The sequence below is a fragment of the Myotis brandtii genome, unplaced genomic scaffold (genome assembly GCF_000412655.1).
Source record: "Myotis brandtii unplaced genomic scaffold, ASM41265v1 scaffold51, whole genome shotgun sequence".
Lineage (NCBI taxonomy): Eukaryota > Metazoa > Chordata > Mammalia > Chiroptera > Vespertilionidae > Myotis > Myotis brandtii.
Genome location: NW_005369442.1, coordinates 3375317 through 3398148, shown reverse-complemented (window position 1 = coordinate 3398148; position 22832 = coordinate 3375317). Strand labels below are relative to the sequence as shown.

Here is a 22832-nt window from a genome sequence, read left to right as displayed (position 1 = left end):
TCTACTGGATAGTGCTAAAAATATATTCCTAGACAATATCAAAAATTTTCAATAAAGAACATAATAATTATTAAAAGCACTGCAGAACTTGAAGTACACATACATATATTAAAAAATAAGTCAAAAGATTTAAGTGAATTGCCTTAATCTAATATATAATCTTGTAAGTCAACTATGAAATAAATTGCCAATGAGTTGAAAAATAGAAAAATAGATTGCGATTTCTCCACAAAAGTACTTTTAAAAAGTGAAATCACATCTGGATACTTTTATTAAAGAAAAGATTGGGTCTATTTAAGAAAGGAAAAGATCTGGATTACTCAGTTTAAAAACAATAGTAAAAATAATATAAGCTTTATCAAAAACATCAAGTTCCTCAAAACTAGAGTCAAAGCCAATAAAGAGAAAATGTTCCAAGCTCTTAGCCCACTTCCTGTCCTTAGGAAACAATCTGAGGAGAAACATTGTGTCTATGAGCAAAACATCATGAGTGGCATTCTCAAGTCCCAGAAAAAACCTTGCTTTCAATGCACTGCCTTGAATCCTTAGAGAATTCCTAGTAGAATATAGCTCTATTAACTTACCAGGAGGACATAAATTGAGCGTGTCCTCCCAAAGGCCAAGCAGTATCTTACATTCCAAAGGAAACAGGTGTTCTTTAGTAGTATACAGAGGACTACTGACAGGAAAGCCAAACAAGCCCAATAGATGATTCAAGTTACAAAGGGGTAAAATGAGAACTTCTGGTTATCAGAAAATATGAAGGAAAAGAAAAAGTACCAGACAACTTCTAAAGTGCCTACTCCAAGGACACAGGTCCATTTATAATGTTCAATAAACTTTCAAGATCTACTATATGCCCTAGCTAGTTTGGCTCAGTGGATAGAGCGTCGGCCTGCGGACTGAAGGGTCCCGGGTTTGATTCCAGTCAAGGGCACGTGCCTGGGTTGCAGGCTCGATCCCCAGTAGGTGATGTTCGGGAGGCAACCAATCAATGATTCTCTCTCACCATTGATATTTCTCTCTCTCTGTCCCTCTCCCTTCATCTCTGAAATAAAAATTAAAAAAAAAAGATCTACTATATGTCAGACCCCATGCTCGGAGTGAAAAATAACAGTCACAGTAAGACATGTTTCCTGTCTCTGAGGAGTTAATAGTGTAGTGAGTGAGTCAGACATTTTAATGTTGGGGTCAGGAAACAGCCTACAGGCCAAATCTGCCCTCACCTGCCATCTGTTTTTATAAATAAAGTTTTATTCGTTCGTATTTTATCTGTGGCTGCTTTTCACTACAACAGCGGGGTTGAACACACAACAGACACTGTATGGTAAACAAAGCCTTAAATATTTAATATCTGGCCCTTTATAGGAAATGTCTGTCTTGATCTAAGTCAAACTGGGAAGTCAGGTAAGATATCCTGAAAGAGATGAGTGTTAATATATGTTTTGCAGAATAAGTGAGATTTACCTGAAAAAATAATAAGCAACCCTCCTCCCTTCAGCCTGTTTTTGAGGAGCCATTGGGGGACAGGGAGCAGAAATACTCCAGGTTGAAGGAATGGGCCCATTGAAAGTAAAAAGGCCTAAAACAGCATGAAGAACTTAATTTTACCTCAGAGAATACAGAAAAGCTAAAGGAGGCCCTCAGCAGAAAAACATGGCATTAACAAAGTTCTCAATCATAAAAATACAGCCAATTTTGGTTCCAAGGCTTTCTCTTAGCCCTGCCTGCCCTCAAATGAAACATGCTCTTCCTGCCTTCAAGCTGTGAAATGCCTGGGTCAAAACCTAGAGCAGTGATGGCGAACCTATGACACGAGTGTCAGAGGGGACACGTGAACTCATTTTTTGGTTGATTTTTCTTTGTTAAATGGCATTTAAATATATAAAGTAAATATCAAAAATATAAGTTTTTATTTTACTATGGTTGCAAATATCAAAAAATTTCTATAAGTGACACGACACCAGAGTTAAGTTAGGGTTTTTCAAAATGCTGGCACGCCGAGCTCAAAAGGTTCGCCATCACTGACTGACCTAGGGTGTCTGCCTTCTAGAGGAAAGTCTGGAGCAACCAAACTCTCTTCTCTGCTTTGCTAGGTAGAAAGATGGCCAGCTATTGCCTTAAGTGTACTATAGTTTCCCTTCAAATCCACTTCCACCTAGACCAGTGGTCGGCAAACTGCGGCCCCTTGAGTGTGGCTCTTCCACAAAATACCACGTGCGGGCACGCACTGAAACTTCGTGGCCACACTCAAGGGGCCAAAGAGCCACATGTGGCTCTCGAGCTGCGGTTTGCCGACCACGGACCTAGACAGAGCCCAAGGGTAGATTTGGGAGATTCAAATGCCTGAGCCATATCCCTAATACAGTACACTAAAAGCAAAAGTCCTATTTTGGAGAGTAATAAAGTACACATACTATATTTTAATGATTTTTTTTAAATCCATCCTTATCCCAAAGCATTTCAATACCCACCTAAATATGAGAATCTATTAGAGGTGTATCACTCTTTATGAATGAATTTCTGGATTCAAAGAATCAGGCGTGATTATTTCTTTTAAAAGCATTGTTGTCGGCCTTACAAAAAGATCCTCAAAAAATTCCTTTTACTTTAAAATATAATTTGAGTTCTAAAATATAATTTAATAACTTAAATTTACATGTCAAATTTTTAGAAGCATATATCTAAAGCCTTAGAGCAAGCAATACCTACTACTAACTGAATTTAGATCAAAACATTACCTACACTTTTGACAATGTAGTTTACAATACAAGAGAAACCAGTTAAAGAAAGACGCCAATACAAAAATAATTTTTGTCTAGTCTTATGCCCTGTTTAGAAATCCCACAGATCCTGGCCTCTTAATTAAAGACTCTTACTTCAGACACAATGATGTCCATTTGACGCCGCAACTTCCTTAGAGTGTTCATAAGTTGTTCAGGATCTTTATGTATTCCAACCCAGCAGCCATTAACAAAAATCTTGGTTGCACTGAAATACAAAACCAAAAGCATTTTGCATTTAGTAACTCTATATTAAGCTATAACCAAAGATTAATAATAGCTTTTTTAAAAATTACATCTATACACACCCAGCAATCGCTGCGGGAGAAATTTCTTCTAAATTTTCCATACTCCATTCTTCTAAAAATTCCAGAATTGGAGAAGGTTGAGATCCAACTGAAATATAAGCCATCAGGGCTAAATTCTTCACAAGTCCTACAGCATGGCCCTTAAAATGACAAACAAAGTATGAGTCACACTGCTTTAACATAAGTACCAAAATTATTTTCCATAGACACTTTTCCTTCAATTTGATTTCAGGATTTACTCCTACTTTTGAAGAACAAAATTATCTTAGTTCTAAACCACACTACATGATTGATTACATAAAAACTCACTCTGAAAGTAATTACATCCTACATAATTATTGGCAGACTCTTTGTTCTGAACACAGATTTTAATGTATTACCTCTGGAGTCTCAGCAGGACACACCATTCCCCACAACGTATTATGCAACTGTCTTGGCTTTGCCAGCTTGCCATCTCTACCGATTGGAGAATTTAAACGACGCAGGTGAGAAAGAGTAGATGCAAACGTCAGGCGGTTTAATACCTACAACACAATGGCAAATCTTTAAAGTTGGGGCATTTCTGTAAAACTATCACATTTTTGGCAAATACTGGAATGAGGAAAAGTCATATTTTTACAGATAATCCACTGAGCGTCAAACTGACCCCATCCCTCCTTTCTCCATCTTTCCCTGGATAATCTTGTTCACCGTGTAACTTCCGTAACTTAAACAGGAATAGTAAATATTTAATATAAGTTCCTACATACCACCATACCACATAAATGTTTTCTTTATGGCCTGTCTCCAACCACTAGGTCATTAGTTCCACAAGGGTGGGGATTTGTTTTATTCTCTCTTGCATCCCAGTAACTAAAACAGTACTTGGCATACATCATGCACTCAGTAAGTGTTAAATGCTATCAACTCACATTCCTTTGACCATAGCAGATACCCCTAATCCATCCTGAGACCTCTAAATCCAACACGGAGATTCAAAATTTACACAATATTAAGCAAGGTAATGCTTAGCAGTGATGGCGAACCTTTTGAGCTCGGCGTGCCAGCATTTTGAAAAACCCTAACTTAACTCTGGTGCCATGTCACATATAGAAATTTTTTGATATTTGCAACCATAGTAAAACAAAGATTTATATTTTTGATATTTATTTTATATATTTAAATGCCATTTAACAAAGAAATATCAACCAAAAAAATGAGTTTGCGTGTCACCTCTGACACGCGTGTCATAGGTTCGCCATCACTGTTATAAGGTAACATTTAGAGGCATACAGAGTAAGCAATACAAGCTCAATATACCCAATAACAAATCACCATCTTCCCTAGCCCTACAACAACCCAAACCTCCTTCCTCTTCCTAAGTCTTCCCTCATGGTTGATGGCATCATCCTTCCCTTAATCTTCCAATCCAGAAATCTCAAAATAGTTTTCCCTCTGACTTCCTGGTATTACACACCAATAAACATATCCTGTCAATTCTATTTTCAAATTTTCTCAGAAACCCAATCCCTCCATTCCCAATGTCTCAGAAACACACTGGCCCCTTACCTCTTACCTATACTACTGCCAACACCTCACAAATCCCCGCAATGTCCCCTCCGATCTATCCTCCTCAGTTACAGATTAAAACACAGACATGTTCACATCTCTCACCCATTTACACAATTTTAAAACAGCTCCCCACCAACTCTAGAGAGGAGCATGACATTAAAGTTCTTCTCAACAAAGTTTCAAACGACCTTCTCCTACCAGTCTCCCAAACTCCTAAATTCATCGATATTGCCAAAAACCCTCTCACCTCCACACCTTTGTCCATGCTATTGCCACAGAATGAAATGCACTTCCCCATTCTACTCTGCTGGCTGAAATGTTACCACCTCTACAAAAGCCACCTGACCCACTTCCAGGAAGAACTGTTCTCTTTTCTGTACTTTATGGAGTTCTCTTTTTTCAATATATTTTTTATTGATTTCAGAGAGGAAGTGAGAGGAAGAGAGACTGAAACATCAATGATAAGAGAGAATCACTGATCAGTCACCCCCTACACTGGGGACCGAGCCTGCAACCCTGGCACACACCCTGACCCAGAACTGAACCATGACACCCTGGTTCATAGGTCGACATCCAACCACCAAGCCACACTTAGCTAATCAATCACAAAGTCTTACAAAATGTACTTCCTAAACATTTCTCACATTTGTCTCCATCTACAAGATAGTCTATTCAAGGCCTTAGTTATTTCTCACTAAGCCTGTTGCAACAATCTTCCTGCCACCAAGGGTAACCTTCTCAAATCTTTTCTCCACACTGCCAATTACTGTGACTCTACCTAAAAATCAAAAATTAAACATGTCAATCCCTTATATGAGCTATTCCCAGCTCCCCATCTTCCTGATTCTCCCACTTTGAGTTGAAAATCCTAGACTGCTCTAGCTCCTCCTACATACACTCTTTCCCTTCTCCATCCCTTTGTTCAGGATATCAAGAAATTTTCTCCCAGTTTCCTGTGAGCCACTGGTTCTCCACTCCTCCCAGGCTTGGACTATTTCCCAATTACCCTCCAAGATTCAGCTGGGTGTTACTTGCTAAAGAAAGACTTTTCACCCTCTCAAGCTGCATTAAGTGCTTTTCTGCAGCATTCCCACAGAGCGGTTGTGCACATCCTTCATTATAATACTTACTGTACCATGTTGTAACTATCTGTTTACATCTACCTATGAGTACAGATGGTAAATTGCTGCAGATCAGGAATCATGTTTTATTCATCTGTGCAACTCCAGTGTGTCGCACAGTGCTTGGCTCATCAACAGTTCCAATAACCATCCACTGAACTGAACTGGCAACATGGCATTTAGCATAGTGCAGCCCCCAGCCTAGTGAGCTGTGTACAGATGAGTCTGTCTCCTCTGATAGATGGTGAGCTCCTTGAAAGCTAGAATAGCATCTCATTCATGTTTGTGAATCCAGGATCACAAACACCAAGTATACTCAATAAATCCTTACTAAATTAAAAGGAACTAGAAATTTAACTTTGCTATTGGAAAGCTTCCCAGAATTTCTCAGAGCCTCTGGGTTTCTAGGAATCAAGCACTTGAAGTTGGTGTTTGAATGCCAAATTAACCAGGTGATACAGGCTAGTTAAAAAAAAAGAAAAAAAAAGGCAGAGGCCAAGATCCAAAAGAAAAGGTTCCATAAAGCTAGACATATACATATAGATTTTTAATCTTCTACGAAAAATAGAAAAAAATTAAAGTGCCTTGTGAAACATTCCCCCATTATTCCACCTAAGAGTAGCTATTGCAGTCCCTGTACATATGACCCGCCAACAAAGAAATCAGTGTTAGAAATTAGTGTTATATTTTCCTCAGTCAACTTTTAATATGAAGATTTTAAGACATAAAAATTTCACTAACATGGACTATCTCACCTTCCAAATGGCTACTCTAATTTATTAACTATTTTGATGCATGCCAAAACTTTAAGTCTCTATTAGTAATAGTAGTAGCTAATTTAAGAAAAATTTCTGGGGGAATAAGGGTGGGCTAGAAGGGGTCAGTGGGGAAAGAAAGGGGACATATGTAATACTTTTAACAATAAAGGTTTAAAAAAAAGAAAAATTTCATTTTCATAATTCAAGTTTCCAATGCTCTTATATCTGAACAAGTGTGGGGGAAAAAGCAAAATAATTTATATTCAATGAATGACTCTGCTAGTCCCATAACATTTTGCAATCAGGCCTGTAATCACAGTCGACATCTTTACCTGAGATACTCCAGCTCTGGCTTGATGAGCTTTCTTTTGGTCACCCCAGTTTCCAGTAGCTAAAGAGTATTTTAGGCCATCAGATATAATCCTTGTTTTAATTGCCAACTCCAAGTTAAAATCCTTTCCTCGATCAATAAACTTCTGTGCATAGATCCGTACTTCTTTAAGCAAATTCTTAAACATGCTGCCAAATAAAATGGTACTATTTTTAACATATGAAGGTCTACAGCATACATTCTCAACAGGGACAATATTGCCCATAAGGGGACAAAAAGTGGTTGGTCTAGAGCAGTGGTTCTCAACCTTCCTAATGCAGCGACCTTTTAATACAGTTCCTCATGTTGTGGTGACTCCCAATTTCATTGTTACAAATTGAACATAATTAAAGCATAGTGATTAATCACAAAAACAATATGTAATTTTATGTGTTTTCCGATGGTCTTAGGTGACCCCTGTGAAAGGGTCGTTCGACCCCCAAAGGGGTCGCGACCCACAGGTTGAGAACCGCTGGTCTAGAGAGCGAGAGAGAGGTGTTATTACTCTTTTTATGTATAAACCAGAGGCCCGCTGCACGAAGATTCGTGCAATAGGCCTTTTTCTCCTGGCTGTCAGCACCAGTTTTCCTCTTGCACCCAGGACCCAGACCTTCACTCTGGCCACCGCCTTCCATCTTCGTTCTGGACACAGTCTTCGCTGCGGCTGGAGACTTCAGTCTTTGCTCCTCGCTACGGTGGGAGTCTTCAGTCTCCAGCCAGAGCTGCTCCTGTAGCTCCTTCCTCCCCCTCATAGCTTGATCGCTGCTTCGCCTGCAGACCTCACCGACCGGCTCCTGGGTCCTGGGGTGCCGCCTTGCCTGTGGCCAGGCTTTCCAATCACCATCAGGATCACCGGCCGCAGGCAAGGTGACTCCTGGGTCCCAGGGTGCTGCCTTGCCTGCAGGCCGGCTTTCCGATCACGATCACGGGCCGCAGGCAAGGCGGCTCCTGGGTCCTGGGGTGCCGCCTTGCCTGTGGCCAGGCTTTCCAATCACCATCAGGATCACCGGCCGCAGGCAAGGTGACTCCTGGGTCCCAGGGTGCTGCCTTGCCTGCAGGCCGGCTTTCCGATCACGATCACGGGCCGCAGGCAAGGCGGCTCCTGGGTCCTGGGGTGCCGCCTTGCCTGTGGCCAGGCTTTCCAATCACCATCAGGATCACCGGCCGCAGGCAAGGTGACTCCTGGGTCCCGAGGTGCTGCCTTGCCTGCGGGCCGGCTTTACGATCACAATCACGGGCCGCAGGCAAGGCGGCTCCTGGGTCCCGGGATGCCGAGACCCTGCAAATGCCTTGCAAAACTACTAGAGAAATAGAGAAAATGTAATAAGCGAGGACTATAATAAATTGTCCTCACAAACTTAAAATTCTTAGCCGTAGTCAGGACAGCTCCTGGGACCCGGGGGGTCGCCTTGCCTGCGCCCGGCTTTCCGATCATGATCACGATCACAGGCCCCCAGGCAGGATGGCTCCTGGGTCCCAGGATGCCGCCTTGCCTGCGACCCGGCTTTCCGATCACGGCCGCAGTGTCCCGCCGCCCAGGGCCGCACACGGGGGTCCCCACTGGGGGCGGGGCTTAGGCAGCACACGGGAGCCCAGATGGCGGCTCAAGCTGGCCTGCCCTGCCTGCAGTATGCAAATTAGCCGCTATCTTTGTTGGCGGTTAATTTGCATATCGCGCTGATTAGCCAATGGGCGGCATAGCGAAGGTATGGTCAATTACCATGTTTCTCTATTATTACATAGGATCATAGATGTACATACAGAACATAAGCATATATGGGGAGAGCAATGGGGGCAGAGTGTCAAGAGGTTCTTTAGTGGGATAACAAATACTAATCTGCAACACACTAAATAACAGAACATATAAAAAACATTGCTAACATCTTATTTTTATTAAACTGTCTACATATTTTATTTTTAAAATAACTTTTTTCTAATTATAAAAATGTATGTTCATTATGGCAAGTATAAAAATATTTACAATAAAATAGAAATCACATATGACCCCAATACTGTGAGACAACCACTGCTAATATTTTGATAGAGTTCCCTGTAGTCTTTGTGTTTTTATAAAATACAAAACAGGAATAACAAAAGTTCTAATATCAGCCTTCAAAAATTGAAAGCAGTAATTAAGCTTTTTCAAATGCCTTGCAAAACTACCAGAGAAATAGAGAAAATGTAATAAGCGAGGACTATAATAAATTGTCCTCACAAACATAAAATTCTTAGACATGAAGCAAAACTAAATCTGGGCAAGTGGCAAAGAGAACATAGTTAACTTCACATGCACCCAATATGAATGATAGTTTAGCACTTCCACGTACAATGCCAATCAAAGTGAAATCTCTCTACTTTTAATAATGTCGTTTTATAATTCCTTACCCTCTAAATAAGAATGCAAGTAGTGGTCCAGCAAGATCCAATCTTTTGTTTCCATAGTGATCTCTGTCATCTAATTCTCTTCTACCCAAAGCTGCTAGAAGTAACCTATGCACCATATACCTTTAACAAAACAAAAGAAAACAAAAATAAAGGTGAGAAAAAGAAAACACATGGTTTTGGGATTTTTAAAAAATTTCTTTATTAAAAACATCATGTTTGACATTTTGGGCTTTAAGGAAAGCTTTATCTCAAATACATATTTTGCAAAGAACTTAAAACAATGAAATTTAACATACCCCAAGAAATAAGCTTTTTTGGTCTCACAAAAATCACTGACACCAACATGAGGGAGCATTTCTTTCTGTAAGACTTCTTTTGCATATTTAATTCTTTTCTCTTTAGTGACACCAGGCTTTGCCCCTCTTGAACCAATGAAATTTAGTGCAACATTCTGTTCTTGGATGACAAAAGCTTCATCAAGAGAAGGTTTAACCTATCAGGTAATTTAAATAAGTTACTTTAAAATTCATACTTTCACCTTAAAAATAAGTTAACTGTCAATTTATAAAATGGTAACTATCCTGATGAACCTAATTGATTATGCAAATATTTTTAGAAAATCAAGGAATAAAAAAAATCTTAGACCTTGAAGACACTTTAGATATCTAGATCTCTAACAAAATCCATTAATCAACACTTTCCAGAAAAACACAAATAAGTCCACTATAAAAATAGTGTTTATTTTTTATATTTTAATAAGTAATGGCAAAACAAGCTCCTTCCAAATATCTAAAAGCAATTTAGAGAAGTTTAATAGTCAAATCAAAAGTTACTAACCTAAAATTAAATGGGCCAGATTGGTTTTAAACCTTGGTTTATAAGGGCCCAGACAGTATAGTTCAGTGGTTTAGTACAGACCCATAAACCAAGAGGAAACCAATTTGATTCCCGGTCAGGGCACATGCCTGGGTTGGGGGCTTAGTCCCCAGTAGGGGGCATGCAGGCAGAGCCACGTGATGATGTTTCTCTTTCATCAATGTTTCTATCTCTCTATCCCTCTCCCTTTCTCTCTGAAATCAATAAAAATATATGTTTAAAAACAAAACAAAAAAAATTGGTTTAAGAGGTCTTTATCCTACAAATAAAACCACTCAGTTTTTTGTAAAAGATAATATTTTAAAGACACATTGTTATGGAGACCTACATTCCATACCTCTGGTATCTGAGCAGCCATGTACTAAGTTTCCTCATCTACAAAAAGGCTAGATATAATAATATCTAAATTTCACTCTAGTTCTAACCTTAAGTTCCAATTTTACACAACAATGAACATGAGAAATGAGGGGTAACATTTCATAACTTTGACCCCTGTAAATACATTTTAAATCCTATCACATATACTGACAAGTCTTTCCCGCCTTTGACTTCCCATGTCTAATTATCACTGATTCACAAGTTTAAGCATCCAAATTCCAATTACAAAATCAGAGATCAGAAAAAAGGTCAGGTAAACCAGTCAAGTGAGGCCACAGTATGGTAAACGAAAATGATCTTTTTAAAGGAAATTGTCATTCTTATGAAACTGTTTTCTTAAGGTTAATATGGATTTGGAAAAAGGTATTAACGATAATAATGTGTTTTCAGAAGAAAAAATTAAACACTTTTGTACAGTGAATGCTTGACTCACAGACTTGTAAAACTTGACTTACGCTTCATAGGAGCTATAGGAACAAACAGTTTTTTCAAAACGACAATATACATAAAGCAAATCAGGTCTTTCACTTTACTAAGAAAATTCCAGTTTGAATACTTTCTTAATCCAGTTTGAATCATTTGGGATGCCTTTTGGATAAAAGATAACATGTATTATCTTTTCTTTTAAACACTTAAATACTCATAAATTAAGTATTTAAATTTTTAAAAAGCAGCCCTGGCCAGTGTTTCTCAGTGGTTAGAGTGTGGGTTGCAGGTTTTATCTTGGGCCCCACTCGGGGTGCATGCAATTGATGTCTCTCCCTCCCACCCTCCGCCTTCCCTTCCCTTCCTTTCACGCTCTTAAAAAAAAAAAAATGAAAAAATATCCTCAAATAAAGATTAACATAATAAACAAATAAATAAAATAATAAAATAAAATTTAAAGCATACTACTGGTGAAAGCTTAAAGTCAAATCTAAACAGAACTCATTTTTCTCATGTAACTTATCAATAAATAAATACTCTAATAATTACAATGTAATCCTACTCCACTTTCTAACTTGGTGACCAATGCTTAGCCTGTATTTTACCTTATTTCTCTGTAGTCTTAAAGTCTCTGAACAATTCAGGACAACTTTAAGACCATCAACTACTATTTATTAAGACAAAGATCATTAATGGAAAAGACTCATAAGGAAATTATTATTTACCTAGATTCAAAGAACCTTCCCACAAAAAATATAATTTTACAGTCAGAGGAACCTAACAGACACCACACTGCAGAGTTAACATTACAAATAATGGGACAAAATGACATCATGTGACTCCTGATGCAATAACCTGGGAAGCGCACAATATTATTTCTGTATTTTTCCTGCCAAAAAATGCATAAATTGAATCAAATCATGAGGAAATATCAAAAAAAAAAGAGAAAAAAACTGAGGGAAATTCTACAAAATAAATGGCCTATCATCTCCAAAAATTTCAATGTTATGAAACACTGAGAAAAAGATGAGAAGAGACATAAAAACAACATGGAGTACATGATCCTATACTGAATTCAGAACCAGAAAAATAAAATGCCATTAAGAACATTATCAGAACAACTGGCAAAAACCTGAAGAAGGTCTGTGGGTTACTAGAACTGTGCCTATGTTAAATGTCCTGATTTAATAATCGTACTTTGATCATGTAAGTGAATGTCTTGGTTCTTAGGACATATACACTGAAGCATTTAGGAGTAAAAGAGCATGATCCATGAAATAAGTCTCGTATGTTCTAGAAAAAAATAATATGTATAAAAAGAGAATGCTAATGCAAATGTGCCAAAGGTAACAACTGGTGAATCTGGGTTAAGAGTATAAAAGAGTTCTTTGCAACTTTCTGTAAGTTTGAAATTACTTCAAAATAAAAAGTAAAAATTTAACAGTAAATAGCATGAGATCTGTGACAAGTAAACTGCTCATCAGAGTGGCTTTCTGCTTGTTTTAAGATTAGCAACAGCCCTGGCCAATGTGGCTCAGTTGGCTGGAGAGTCATCCTGTACATCAAAAGGTCTCAGGTTCCATCCCTGGTCGGGGTGAGTGCAGGAGACAACCAACCAATGTTTCACTGTCACAAGGGTGTTTCTCACTCTCTGTCCTCTCTCTTGGGTGAGGATTGGAAAAAAAAAAGATTAGCAACAGTCAGTAACCTTAAACCTCTTATACAACAATAGGAATATATTTTGCTTATACATTACCATTTCCATCATCTCTGGATCTTCAAAATCATAAATAATATGCTCTAAAATATCCCTGTCAGACACGAAACCTAATGCTCTGAACACAATAATAATGGGAACTTCTTGCTTGATATATGGTAGAGTTGCCACAATGCGCTGACCAATAGCACTCTTTTTTGCACCCTAGAAAAAATAACATTAGAGAATGAGTATACAGAGATCACAGCCATAGAAAAGTATCAGTGAGGACCATTTTACATATATGCTCATCACTGTACGTATTTCAAAAGAAGCATGCTTCTTATACTCTGAGGAATGGCTGCTTTTCAAAGACACTGGAACAGATTTACTAATTTTATGGAGAGGCTGGTCATTTAGCCCTGAAAAAACTTCCATTCTCTACTATCTGCCTGCCAAGATATCCTCAGAATTACCCAATACTGTATCTGGAAATGACTTTTGGCTGCAAAAGAACATGAACATTGACCCTTCACCTCTCCATCCACCAAGAAAACAAATAAAAACAAAACATATCTGGAAGAAACAGAGAAGGGCTCAAAAAGAGAGAATATGGCCCTGACCGGTTTGGCTCAGTGGACAGAGCATCTGCCTGCGGACTGAAAGGTCCCAGGTTCAATTCCGGTCAAGGGCATGTACCTTGGTTGCGGGCACATCCCCAGTACGGGATGTGCAAGAGGCAGCTGATCAATGTTTCCCTCTCATCGATGTTTCTAACTCTCTATCCCTCTCCCTTCCTCCCTTTAAAATATCAATAAAATATATTTTTTTTAAAAAAGAGAGAGAATATGAAAAAAAGAGAGGGAGAGAGAATATGAACAGACAAATGTTGAAAAAGCTAAGCACAGAATGAAAAATAAGTATTAGCTCAGAGCTGGTCTGTGTGATATTTTCTTGTTTGAATAAATAAACAGGCTCTTTCACAAGCTTTATTTTTTCCCATTTCTTTCTCACTTTAATTGCACACACATACAGTAATGAAATAAAAGTTACTAGCCTACACTGGTATACAACCATGTGGCTTCTCAATTTTAATCGTATTTCTTTCCTTCAATATCAAATTCAGCCCCCCCTTGGCCTCAAAACCCTATATTATCATATCCCTCTAATGACAGTTTCTGTTGTCTTCCTCCTACTTCAGGCCTCCTTCCTTAGAAACCTTATCCCTTCTCATGCGTGTCCAGTAACAATTTTTCATAAATGATACCCAAATCTTCATCTTGATATTTTTCCTGTACCCTCAACCCTCATATCTCCAACTACCATTTGGCTATTTCTATCAATTATTTCCATTTAGTCCATTATTTGTTTCATCATAGATTTTTTTCAAAACAAGCAAAACATTAAAAAATAATGCCTACATCATGCACCCCAACCCCAAAAAATATTCTGTCTAAAAATGAACTCAATAGGGTCTCTCTAAAAATCAATTCTTTAAAGTTATTCTATTCAGAACCTCAGGATAGAAATCACAGAATCTTAAGTAATCCATCCTCATACTATAGCAAACCTGTCACTAAATCCAGACGATTTTCCTTTCTCTGCCTCTAATTAATTCATTTTGCCCATAGCTAACATGATGACTTCTCTAATATGTTGAATTTATCTTTGCCCTCCATAACCAAGGCCAATGCTTCTCAAAAATAAATGCACATCACAACCACCTGGGGATCTTTTTTGGGCCCCATTCCACCACCATTTAATAAAAACCTTTTTAATTAACACATTCTATTTAACTTCAGGCAGTTAAAACTCTCTAATCTTTAAGTTTATCTTTGTAAGACTTACAAAAAGTGAAATTAGACTCTGCAAAACTATTTGTAAGAGCACAGGACTGGACACCTAAATGTCTACCATAAGATAGTTTTAAAATTTGCATATGGAATATCACAGCTCAAAAAGAATGATCAAGCACTGATCTAAACATGTTTTTTTCAAAGGATAACAGCAAAGTGTATGTGGTATGCTCCCACTTGTATTTTTTGCATTAAGACTGTTTCTGAACTGATTCATTAAAAAAATTATCAAAAGCAGCTACCTCTGAGGAAGAGATCTGGGGGGTCAAAGATTACTTTTTATAGTATATCCTTTCTTGTGCTTCTTGAACTATTTGAACATGCATGTATGATTATTCAAAAAAACTTTCATAAAAAATGCACATTGCATATTAGCATAACCAATGGACACAGACACTGGGGCTGTGGGGGCTTACCCAAGGTGGGAATGGCTGGGGTCAACTGGGGAAAAAGGAGACATATGTAAAACTTCAGACAATAAAAAAAAAAAAAATTTTTTTTTTAAATGCACATGAGCCCCAGACAGTATGGCTCATTGAATAGAGCGTCAGCCTACGGACTGAAGGGTCCCAGGTTCGATTTCAGTAAAGGGCACATGCCCAGTTTGCAGGCTCATCCCCAATAGGGGGCGTGCAGGAGGCAGCCGATCAATGATTCTCTCTCATCACTGATGTTCTATCTCTCTCTCTCTCCCTCTCCCTTCCTCTATGAAATCAATAAAAATATATATTTTTAAATGTACATGAAATTAAATAGAGGTAATTACAACTACTTTCCAAGATAGTCGTAAAGATTAAATCAAGCAATCTGAAAAACATAATTGACACAGCAAATATTCAAGAAATGCTATTATTAGATTACATTATTTTAAGTAACATGCCTATGATAGGCAGCTTCTAAGATAGTGCCTGATGATCCCTGTCCACTACTATTATTGCCTGTGCAATTCCCTCCCATTGAGTACAAGGCTCAGGGTACTGACTTGCATCAAACACAACGAGGATATTGCTTCCAAGATTATTTTATAAGAGACTGTGATTTTCCCCTTGTTTGTACACTCTATGGCTCTTCTCGATTACTCTCTCTGATGAAACAAGCTGCCATGTTGTGATCTGCTGCATAGAGAGAACCCATGTGGCAAGAAACTGAGACAGGCTTCCAACCAAAAGCCAGCAAGGACTGAGACTCTCAGTTCAAAAGCCCATGGTGAACTGAATGCTGTCACCAACCACGTGACTGAACCTTAAGATGACTGCAGTCCAGGAAAACACAATGATTGCAGCCTTGTGAGAGATGTTCAACTAGAGGACCCAGCTAAGCCACACCAAGTCTGGATTTATAGAAACTATGAAATGATATATGTTGCTATTGGAGTAGTATCTTACAGAGCAATCTACACTAATAAAACAGAAACATGCAAATTGGTGTCACTCCGCTACACCCACCAGTCAATCAGGATGAGTATGCAAATTAACCGAACAAAGATGGTGGTTAATTTGCATATGCAGACTCAGAGCGAAGACTGAAGACGACTAAAGATTGAAGACGACTGAGGACTGAAGAGGCTTGGATTCTCTGCTGCAGCCGGAGCAGAAAAGCCAAGCCTCACTGCTGTGGCCAGAGCAGAGAAGCCTTGGCTTCTCCGCTGCGGCCCGACCAAAGGCCTGGGTCCGGGTGCCGGAGGAAAACCAGTGCCAGCAGCCAGAGGAAGCAAGGCCTTTTGTGCAAATCTTTGTGCAACGGGCCTCTAGTAAGTAAATAAAACAATGCTTATCATATAACACTGATAATATGTTCAAGAAAAACTTTTTGACTAAGAATGCAGTCTGATAAACTACAAAAAGGAATTAACTCAAACATCATATCCCAGTCCATACCTGTCCTCCTCTTGCCAGCATGCTAACCCAAATAGTACTGGTGGGTCGGGAAGAATTCTCCAGACATGATCTACACTCTCCTGTGTAGGCATATTTAGAATCCTTTTTGGCAAACACATAGACTGTGTTCGTTGCCATTTTTTCTTGCGCAATTAGAACCTATATAGACAATAAAAAAAGTTACAGCCATAAAACCCACAAGGTCCTTGAAAAAGAAAGAAGAGTGAAATCAGTATCTTAATTTAATTTGATTATATAGGCTCACTGAAACATCAATTCTTAAACTTTACAAATCCCATTTTGTATAAATGCTTCATAGACACCTGTAAGCCCAAACAACAGACCATATAGGACATATTATATAATACAGCTAAATAAAATTTCGGGTTGCCCAGTCGGTGTGTCTCAGTGGTTGAGCGTCAACCCATGAACAAGGAGGTCAGGGTTCGATTCCCGGTCAGGGTACATGCCTGGTTTATGGGCTCAATTGCAAGTAGGGAGTGTACAGGAGAGCGCTAATCAATGATTCTCTCTCATCATTGATGTTTCTGTCTCTCCCTCTCTCTTTGAAATTAATAAAAATATATATATTTTTTTAAATAAAGTAAATGTTTGGTTTATATAAGTTTAACTGTCACCCACCCTAAATATTTCAACTACCACTTCCAGATTATTCTGTATAAAAGTTTACTTTTTAATTCCAACTTTCAAATTTTAATCATCATTTTGTAAATTTTTTTTAAATAATGAGACAAGCCCTGGCCGGATAGCTCAATTGGTTGGAGCATCATTCCAATACGCCAAGGTTGCGGATTCAATCCTGCTCAGTCAGGGGACATACAAGAATCAATCAATGAATTTGTTGGAACAACAAATCGGTGTTTCTTTCTCTCTCCTTCCCTCCCTCCCTCACTGACTCTCTCTCTCTAAAACCAATTTTTAAAAAAATAATGCCACAATACCTTTTCCGATCCATTAATAATGAAATAGCCACCAGGATCCAAGGGGCACTCGTTTAACTCACAAAGATCACGATCTGTTAAGCCATTCAATAGGCAATAAGTTGAACGCAACATAATTGGAATTTTTCCTATACAAGTTTTCTGATGCTGAGTCTGAAGTTGTTCTTCACCTTTTTTAATGACTGTTTTTGTTATATCAACATAAAGTGGAGCAGAATACCTTCAAAAATAAAAGTAGAACACAATTTAGTAATAGTGGGTATTTGCTAAAACTCTCAACTAGTTAAAATTACATTTTCTGAATTGTATTTCGCTACCAGTTGCTGGAAAAAAATCTTACGTGAGATTTCGTAATCTGGCCTCATTTGGCATCATTGGTGAAGGAGCACCATCTCTTTCCCAGTGAGTAGGCTTAGAGAGATAAATTTGTTCAAACTTCAGCAAATATCTTGGCTGAAATAAAACCAAAGAAACCACATAGAGGATAAATAATCTTTTTCCATAAAAGTTTTAATGATTCTTTTTCAATCGACATTAACATTTTGAGTAGAAAAGGCTCCAGAAACTGGCAAAATTAACCCACGGTACTAATAATTAGTACTAATATTGTACTAATACAGGGACTCTCTAAAGTCAACATATATATTCCAAAGATGTCACATCAATCGCTTTCTTAAGGCAGAAAACAAAACGAGACTTAATATATCATAAGTAAATAAAGACTATGGACATATCATGTGCTCTAAGTTTATATCAAACAACGAAAAAGTATTTGTATTAAAGATACATATAGTCTCATGTGCCCTGTCCTTAGGGTCAGAAGTACAAAGTTACCAGAAAACAAAGAAAAGGTAAATTCATACAGTTAGAGCTATCCTCTAATCAACCGAACACCAGAAAAAAGAATGCACCTAATTTAATTCTTAAAGTTCCAAAAAATTCTAATTATTCTATATGAAGGACAAGAACTACCAACTCTAGTTGACTGTAGCTCATTCCACAGCAGAAAAAAAAGTTTTTCAATTAAATATATACTTGCTCCCCAATAAAACAAGATCCATGAGAACTTCCAGAGATAAATGGATTAGTAAATTTCTCTCTCAATCAAATCTCAGAGAAGGAGAAGATCAGACTAAACAAACTACTTAAGGTAAATTATCGACATTCAAGTTTCCTAAAATGGAGTAGGTAAAGAGCAAAGAGAAACAGTGATGATAATGAACCAAAGGGAAGCCATCCATCTACTCTTTATTTCCACCATTACCCTAACATAGGACATTATTATTTTAAACCTAGGATATTCTAAGATTTTTACCTGCCTCCAACCTCTTCCTACCATTTCCAAAGTAATCTTTCTAAAATAATGCTATATTCACTTTACTTGACAATATTTCAACAATTCCCCATGACACCCAAAGACATCCAAAGCCTGGGACCATCTGATTCCATCTTATTTTCCATAATCAAAAAACAGACCAAACAAAAAAAACCATACACTGACTGTGGTGGTCCCCATGCCATACCCAAGCCAAATACATCAAGCATTTTCTTGCTGAAATGCCTAAGTATCTTTTCTCTACTAAGATAAATTCTACCCTGCCCTTCATGGTCAGCTTAAGTCTCTCCATCTTTTCCACCAAGTTCTGATATCCCAGCCTCAGAGATCTTTTCCTCCAAAAGTACTTATGGTATTAGCACTTTGAATATGCTATGTTACATTGTTCTCTCTCTTGTTTTGCAAAGACAATAAAGAAAAAATGGCCTGGCCAGCGTGGTTCAGGGGTTGAGCGTCGACCTATGAACCAGGAGGTTGAAGTTCGATTCCCAGTCAAGGCACACACCCGGGTTATGGGCTCAATCCCTGGTGTGGAGCGTGTAGGAGGCAGCTGATCAGTGATTCTCTCTCATCATTGATGTTTCTATCTCTCTCTCCCTCTCCTTTGCTCTCTGAAATCAATAAAATATATAAAAAATAAAGAAAAATGTCGTAAGTATAAAAAAGGCATTTTATGCTTATTGGTCCAGCACACTGCCAGAAGAGACTATTATTTTTGTTCTTAACAGCAAGTCTTTACAGCATCTCCAACTAGAATGAGAATAACGTATCAGCCCCTAGGAGCTAACTACAGAAAAGACTAAAAATAATAACCTCTCCCTCCCTCAGTGTACCTCTGTATCTGAGGCTCTCCCTGTCTCACTTTGTTTCTCAGTTTTACCTGTATCTCGAGAGGCCTTTCACACTGCCTCTCTACCACTGAAAAACTACAGACAGTCATTATTTTAGATTATATACTTCCTTACAATCATTCATGTAAAACCAGAGTATTAAAATTATACCCTTGTTATGATTTTAACAATGCTAAAAATATGCATGTATCAACAAAGACTAAGGAACTTAGAAAAAATAAAATAGCTAATATGTTTAAGTGATTTTCCTTTATTTCTTATACTGCTATAATGTATTTCATTCAACAAATAATCAAGAGAAAAAGTCCTTCAAATACATTTTTCTTTAATGATTCCTTTTACTGTGAAAGAAAGCAGTGGGTTTTTCTAAGAAATATGACTATTTCTGGCTTCATCTTATTTCTGAATTCCCTTTTGCCAAATATCAAATACCTACTATCTGATAAAGATTGGGGTTTTGGATTCTAGTTGAACACCCATACCCCAACTCCATGCAGTTAAAAATACACTTAAAACGTTTGACTCTCCAAAAGTTAACTACTAATAGCCTACTGTTGAATGGAAGTCTTACCGATAACACAATATTCTTACAATAAAGTAAGCTAGGAAAAAGAAAATGTTAAAGAGAAAATACACTTAGAGTACTGCACTGTATTTATCAATACTGTAAGTTTACATTGTTTGTGTAGAAGAATGAAAGAAACCCATGTATTTCATCAACCCATGCAGTTCAAATCCATGTTGTTCAAGCGTCAACTATGCTTGCAAAAATGCATCTCTCCACTTATAAGAATAAATCAGGAGCTGATTGAAGATGCTGTAAGTACTCTGCTAAAAACACCAACTAACTTTTTATTAGCCTTCAAGGCAGGTGAGAGAACTGAAATTTCAAATCAATAGTCTTCCTTTACTTATGTTACTTTATTAGAATAACTATCTTACCGGTTCTTCAACTTCTCCACTAGCATGCTGAGCTTCAGCTTGCAGGTCTATAGGTGGAGCATCTTCTACAATTCTTTGAACAGACATCTGAATAAACTCATCAAAAGAATCCAGCTGTTGTCTGACCAAGCCTTTCTCGTCAAAATAGGAACTAGGAAAATATTTGAGTCCATAATTAGTCACAACACAGTGAGTGATGTTTTCTAGTATATTTCCCCATTTTTATTACAATTAAATTCAACAAACAGTTATTAAATACCAACCACTATATGCCCATCACCACACAAGATACTATGAAGTATCCAAAAAAGGGGTGAGACTATGAAAACTGTCTTTGTAGAACTTCTTAAGTTTGTGGAAATAAGACTTATACTTATGAGTAAAATAATTAAAGCACAACATAAGGGGAGGATGGGAGAGGGTTGGGAGAGGTTAATGAGGGAAAAAGGAAGACCTATGTAATACTTTCAACAATAAAGATTAAAAGAAAGAGAAAAAAAGGCACAATGTAAGAATTATAATGAATAAAGAACTACTCTCATCGTTGTTTCTATCTCTCTAACCCTTTCCCTTCTCTCTATAAAAATCAATAAAAACATATTTTTAAAAAATAAAAATAAAGAACTATAAGAGAGCACTAATTTACAAAGGTCCTTTGTAGATAAATTTCATCCAAACTCTTAGAAACATTTCTTGAAAAAAATGTCAGGACAAAAACTAAAAAAAATCCAGTCAAAGATAAAAATAAGAGCTCTAAATTGAATAAGAGGAAAGATATCAATGACTAAAATATGCGATGTATTAAGCATTTCAATTTCAGGTTAAAGATTATTAGTTCTATTTTGAATATGTTAAAGGTGAGATGACAGTAAGTCATTCAAGTGAAAATACTTAGCAAATGAATGAAGATTAAAAGATGGAGCATCGGTAAGAGATCAGTGCTAGTAGTGTAGATACAGAAATCACACAGTCAAGCCCTAAAGCATGGAGAATCTACAAGAGCAGACATTGTTTATAAGGAATAGACACTTGTTCATGTGAGGGATGGGGAAAGAGATATATAAAAAGAAACAAGTAGATATAAGTGCAAGAGGAATCTCACTCCTCACCATCACCCAAGAACAGCTGCATGGTGAGACTTTAGTGAGACTACTGATTTCGATCCCCAATAGGGGACATGCAGGAGGCAGCCTATTGATGTTGTGCTCTCACATCAATGTTTCTCTCCCCCTCTCTAAAAGTCAATAAACTATTACCCTAGCTGGTTTGGCTCAGTGAATAGAATGTCAGCCAGCGGACCAAAGAGTCCCAGGTTCGATTCTAGTCAAGGGCATGTACCTAGGTTGCAGGCTCCTCCCCGGCCTGGGCCCTGGTCAGGGCTCATGCAGGAGGCAACCAATGTATTTCTCTCACATGAATGTTTCTGTTTTTCCCTCTCCTACTATCTCTAAATTTCAATAGAAAAATATCCTCAGGTGAGGATTTAAAAAATAAATTAAATAAATAAAAATAAACTATTTAAAAAAAATGTAAAAATCAAATCATTTTGTAACAAATATTAAATGCAGTGACTATTCACAATAGTGTTTTATCCTTGAGCAATCTACCACATATGTTAAAAACAATTCTTTTTCATCTAAAACCAAAATATTCTTTGAATATAGGCATATCCCACAGAACGCCTACCTGGTTTTTGTTTCTTAGTAGAAAAGACTCTTGGTGTTTAATATCCAAATATTATAGAAAATCCTAATGTCTCAATACAAATTATTTATAGCCTCTGTTAAATAGGAAAAATATATACTGACATCTCAAAAACTCAAAACATTTTTAACAATGTTCAAAAAAGGTTCAGTTAAATTCCAAATACAACTGGCAGAATGTCAGAAGCCTATGTTCTTTGAAAAGGGAGAAAGTGTCAACCAAAAGATGTGCATCCTGGAGCAGATGGGGATCAAAGAGACATCATCATGTTACTCATACAAAGCAACTGTTAGTCTGATGACAGCAGAGTTGCAGCATTTTACATCCTAACACAGCAGGATGTTACCTTATTACTTAAAATTTTGTTTTCTTGTCTGGACGGTGTGGCTCTATGGTTGAGCATCTCAAGTGAACCAGGAGGTCACTGGTTCGATTCCCGGTCAGAGCACATGCCCAGGTTGTGGGGTTAATCCCCGGTGTGGGGTGTGCAGGAGGCAGCCAATCAATGATTCTCTCTCATCACTGATGTTTCTATCTCTCTTTCCCTCTCCCTTCTTTTCTGAAATCAACAAAGAGATATCTATATCTATATCTATATATACACTAGAGGCCCGGTGCACAAAAATTTGTGCACTCGGGCGGGGGGGGGGGG

At 37.7% G+C, this 22832-nt stretch overlaps 1 protein-coding gene across 2 annotated transcripts in view; it reads right to left on the bottom strand.

Annotated features, from left to right (window-relative positions):
• Positions 1–22832, bottom strand: part of POLR2B (polymerase (RNA) II (DNA directed) polypeptide B, 140kDa) — a 51367-nt gene that overhangs the window by 21366 nt on the left and 7169 nt on the right. For both annotated transcript variants that reach the window (XM_014548472.1, XM_014548473.1), the window contains exons 3-13: positions 20477–20627; positions 17688–17800; positions 17348–17567; positions 16386–16544; positions 12713–12877; positions 9573–9769; positions 9277–9396; positions 6854–7040; positions 3472–3615; positions 3092–3231; positions 2880–2991 (exon numbers count right to left, since the gene is read on the bottom strand). In XM_014548472.1, coding sequence (XP_014403958.1) covers positions 2880–2991; positions 3092–3231; positions 3472–3615; positions 6854–7040; positions 9277–9396; positions 9573–9769; positions 12713–12877; positions 16386–16544; positions 17348–17567; positions 17688–17800; positions 20477–20627 — 1708 coding nt within the window. The remainder of the gene's footprint in view (positions 1–2879; positions 2992–3091; positions 3232–3471; positions 3616–6853; positions 7041–9276; positions 9397–9572; positions 9770–12712; positions 12878–16385; positions 16545–17347; positions 17568–17687; positions 17801–20476; positions 20628–22832) is intronic.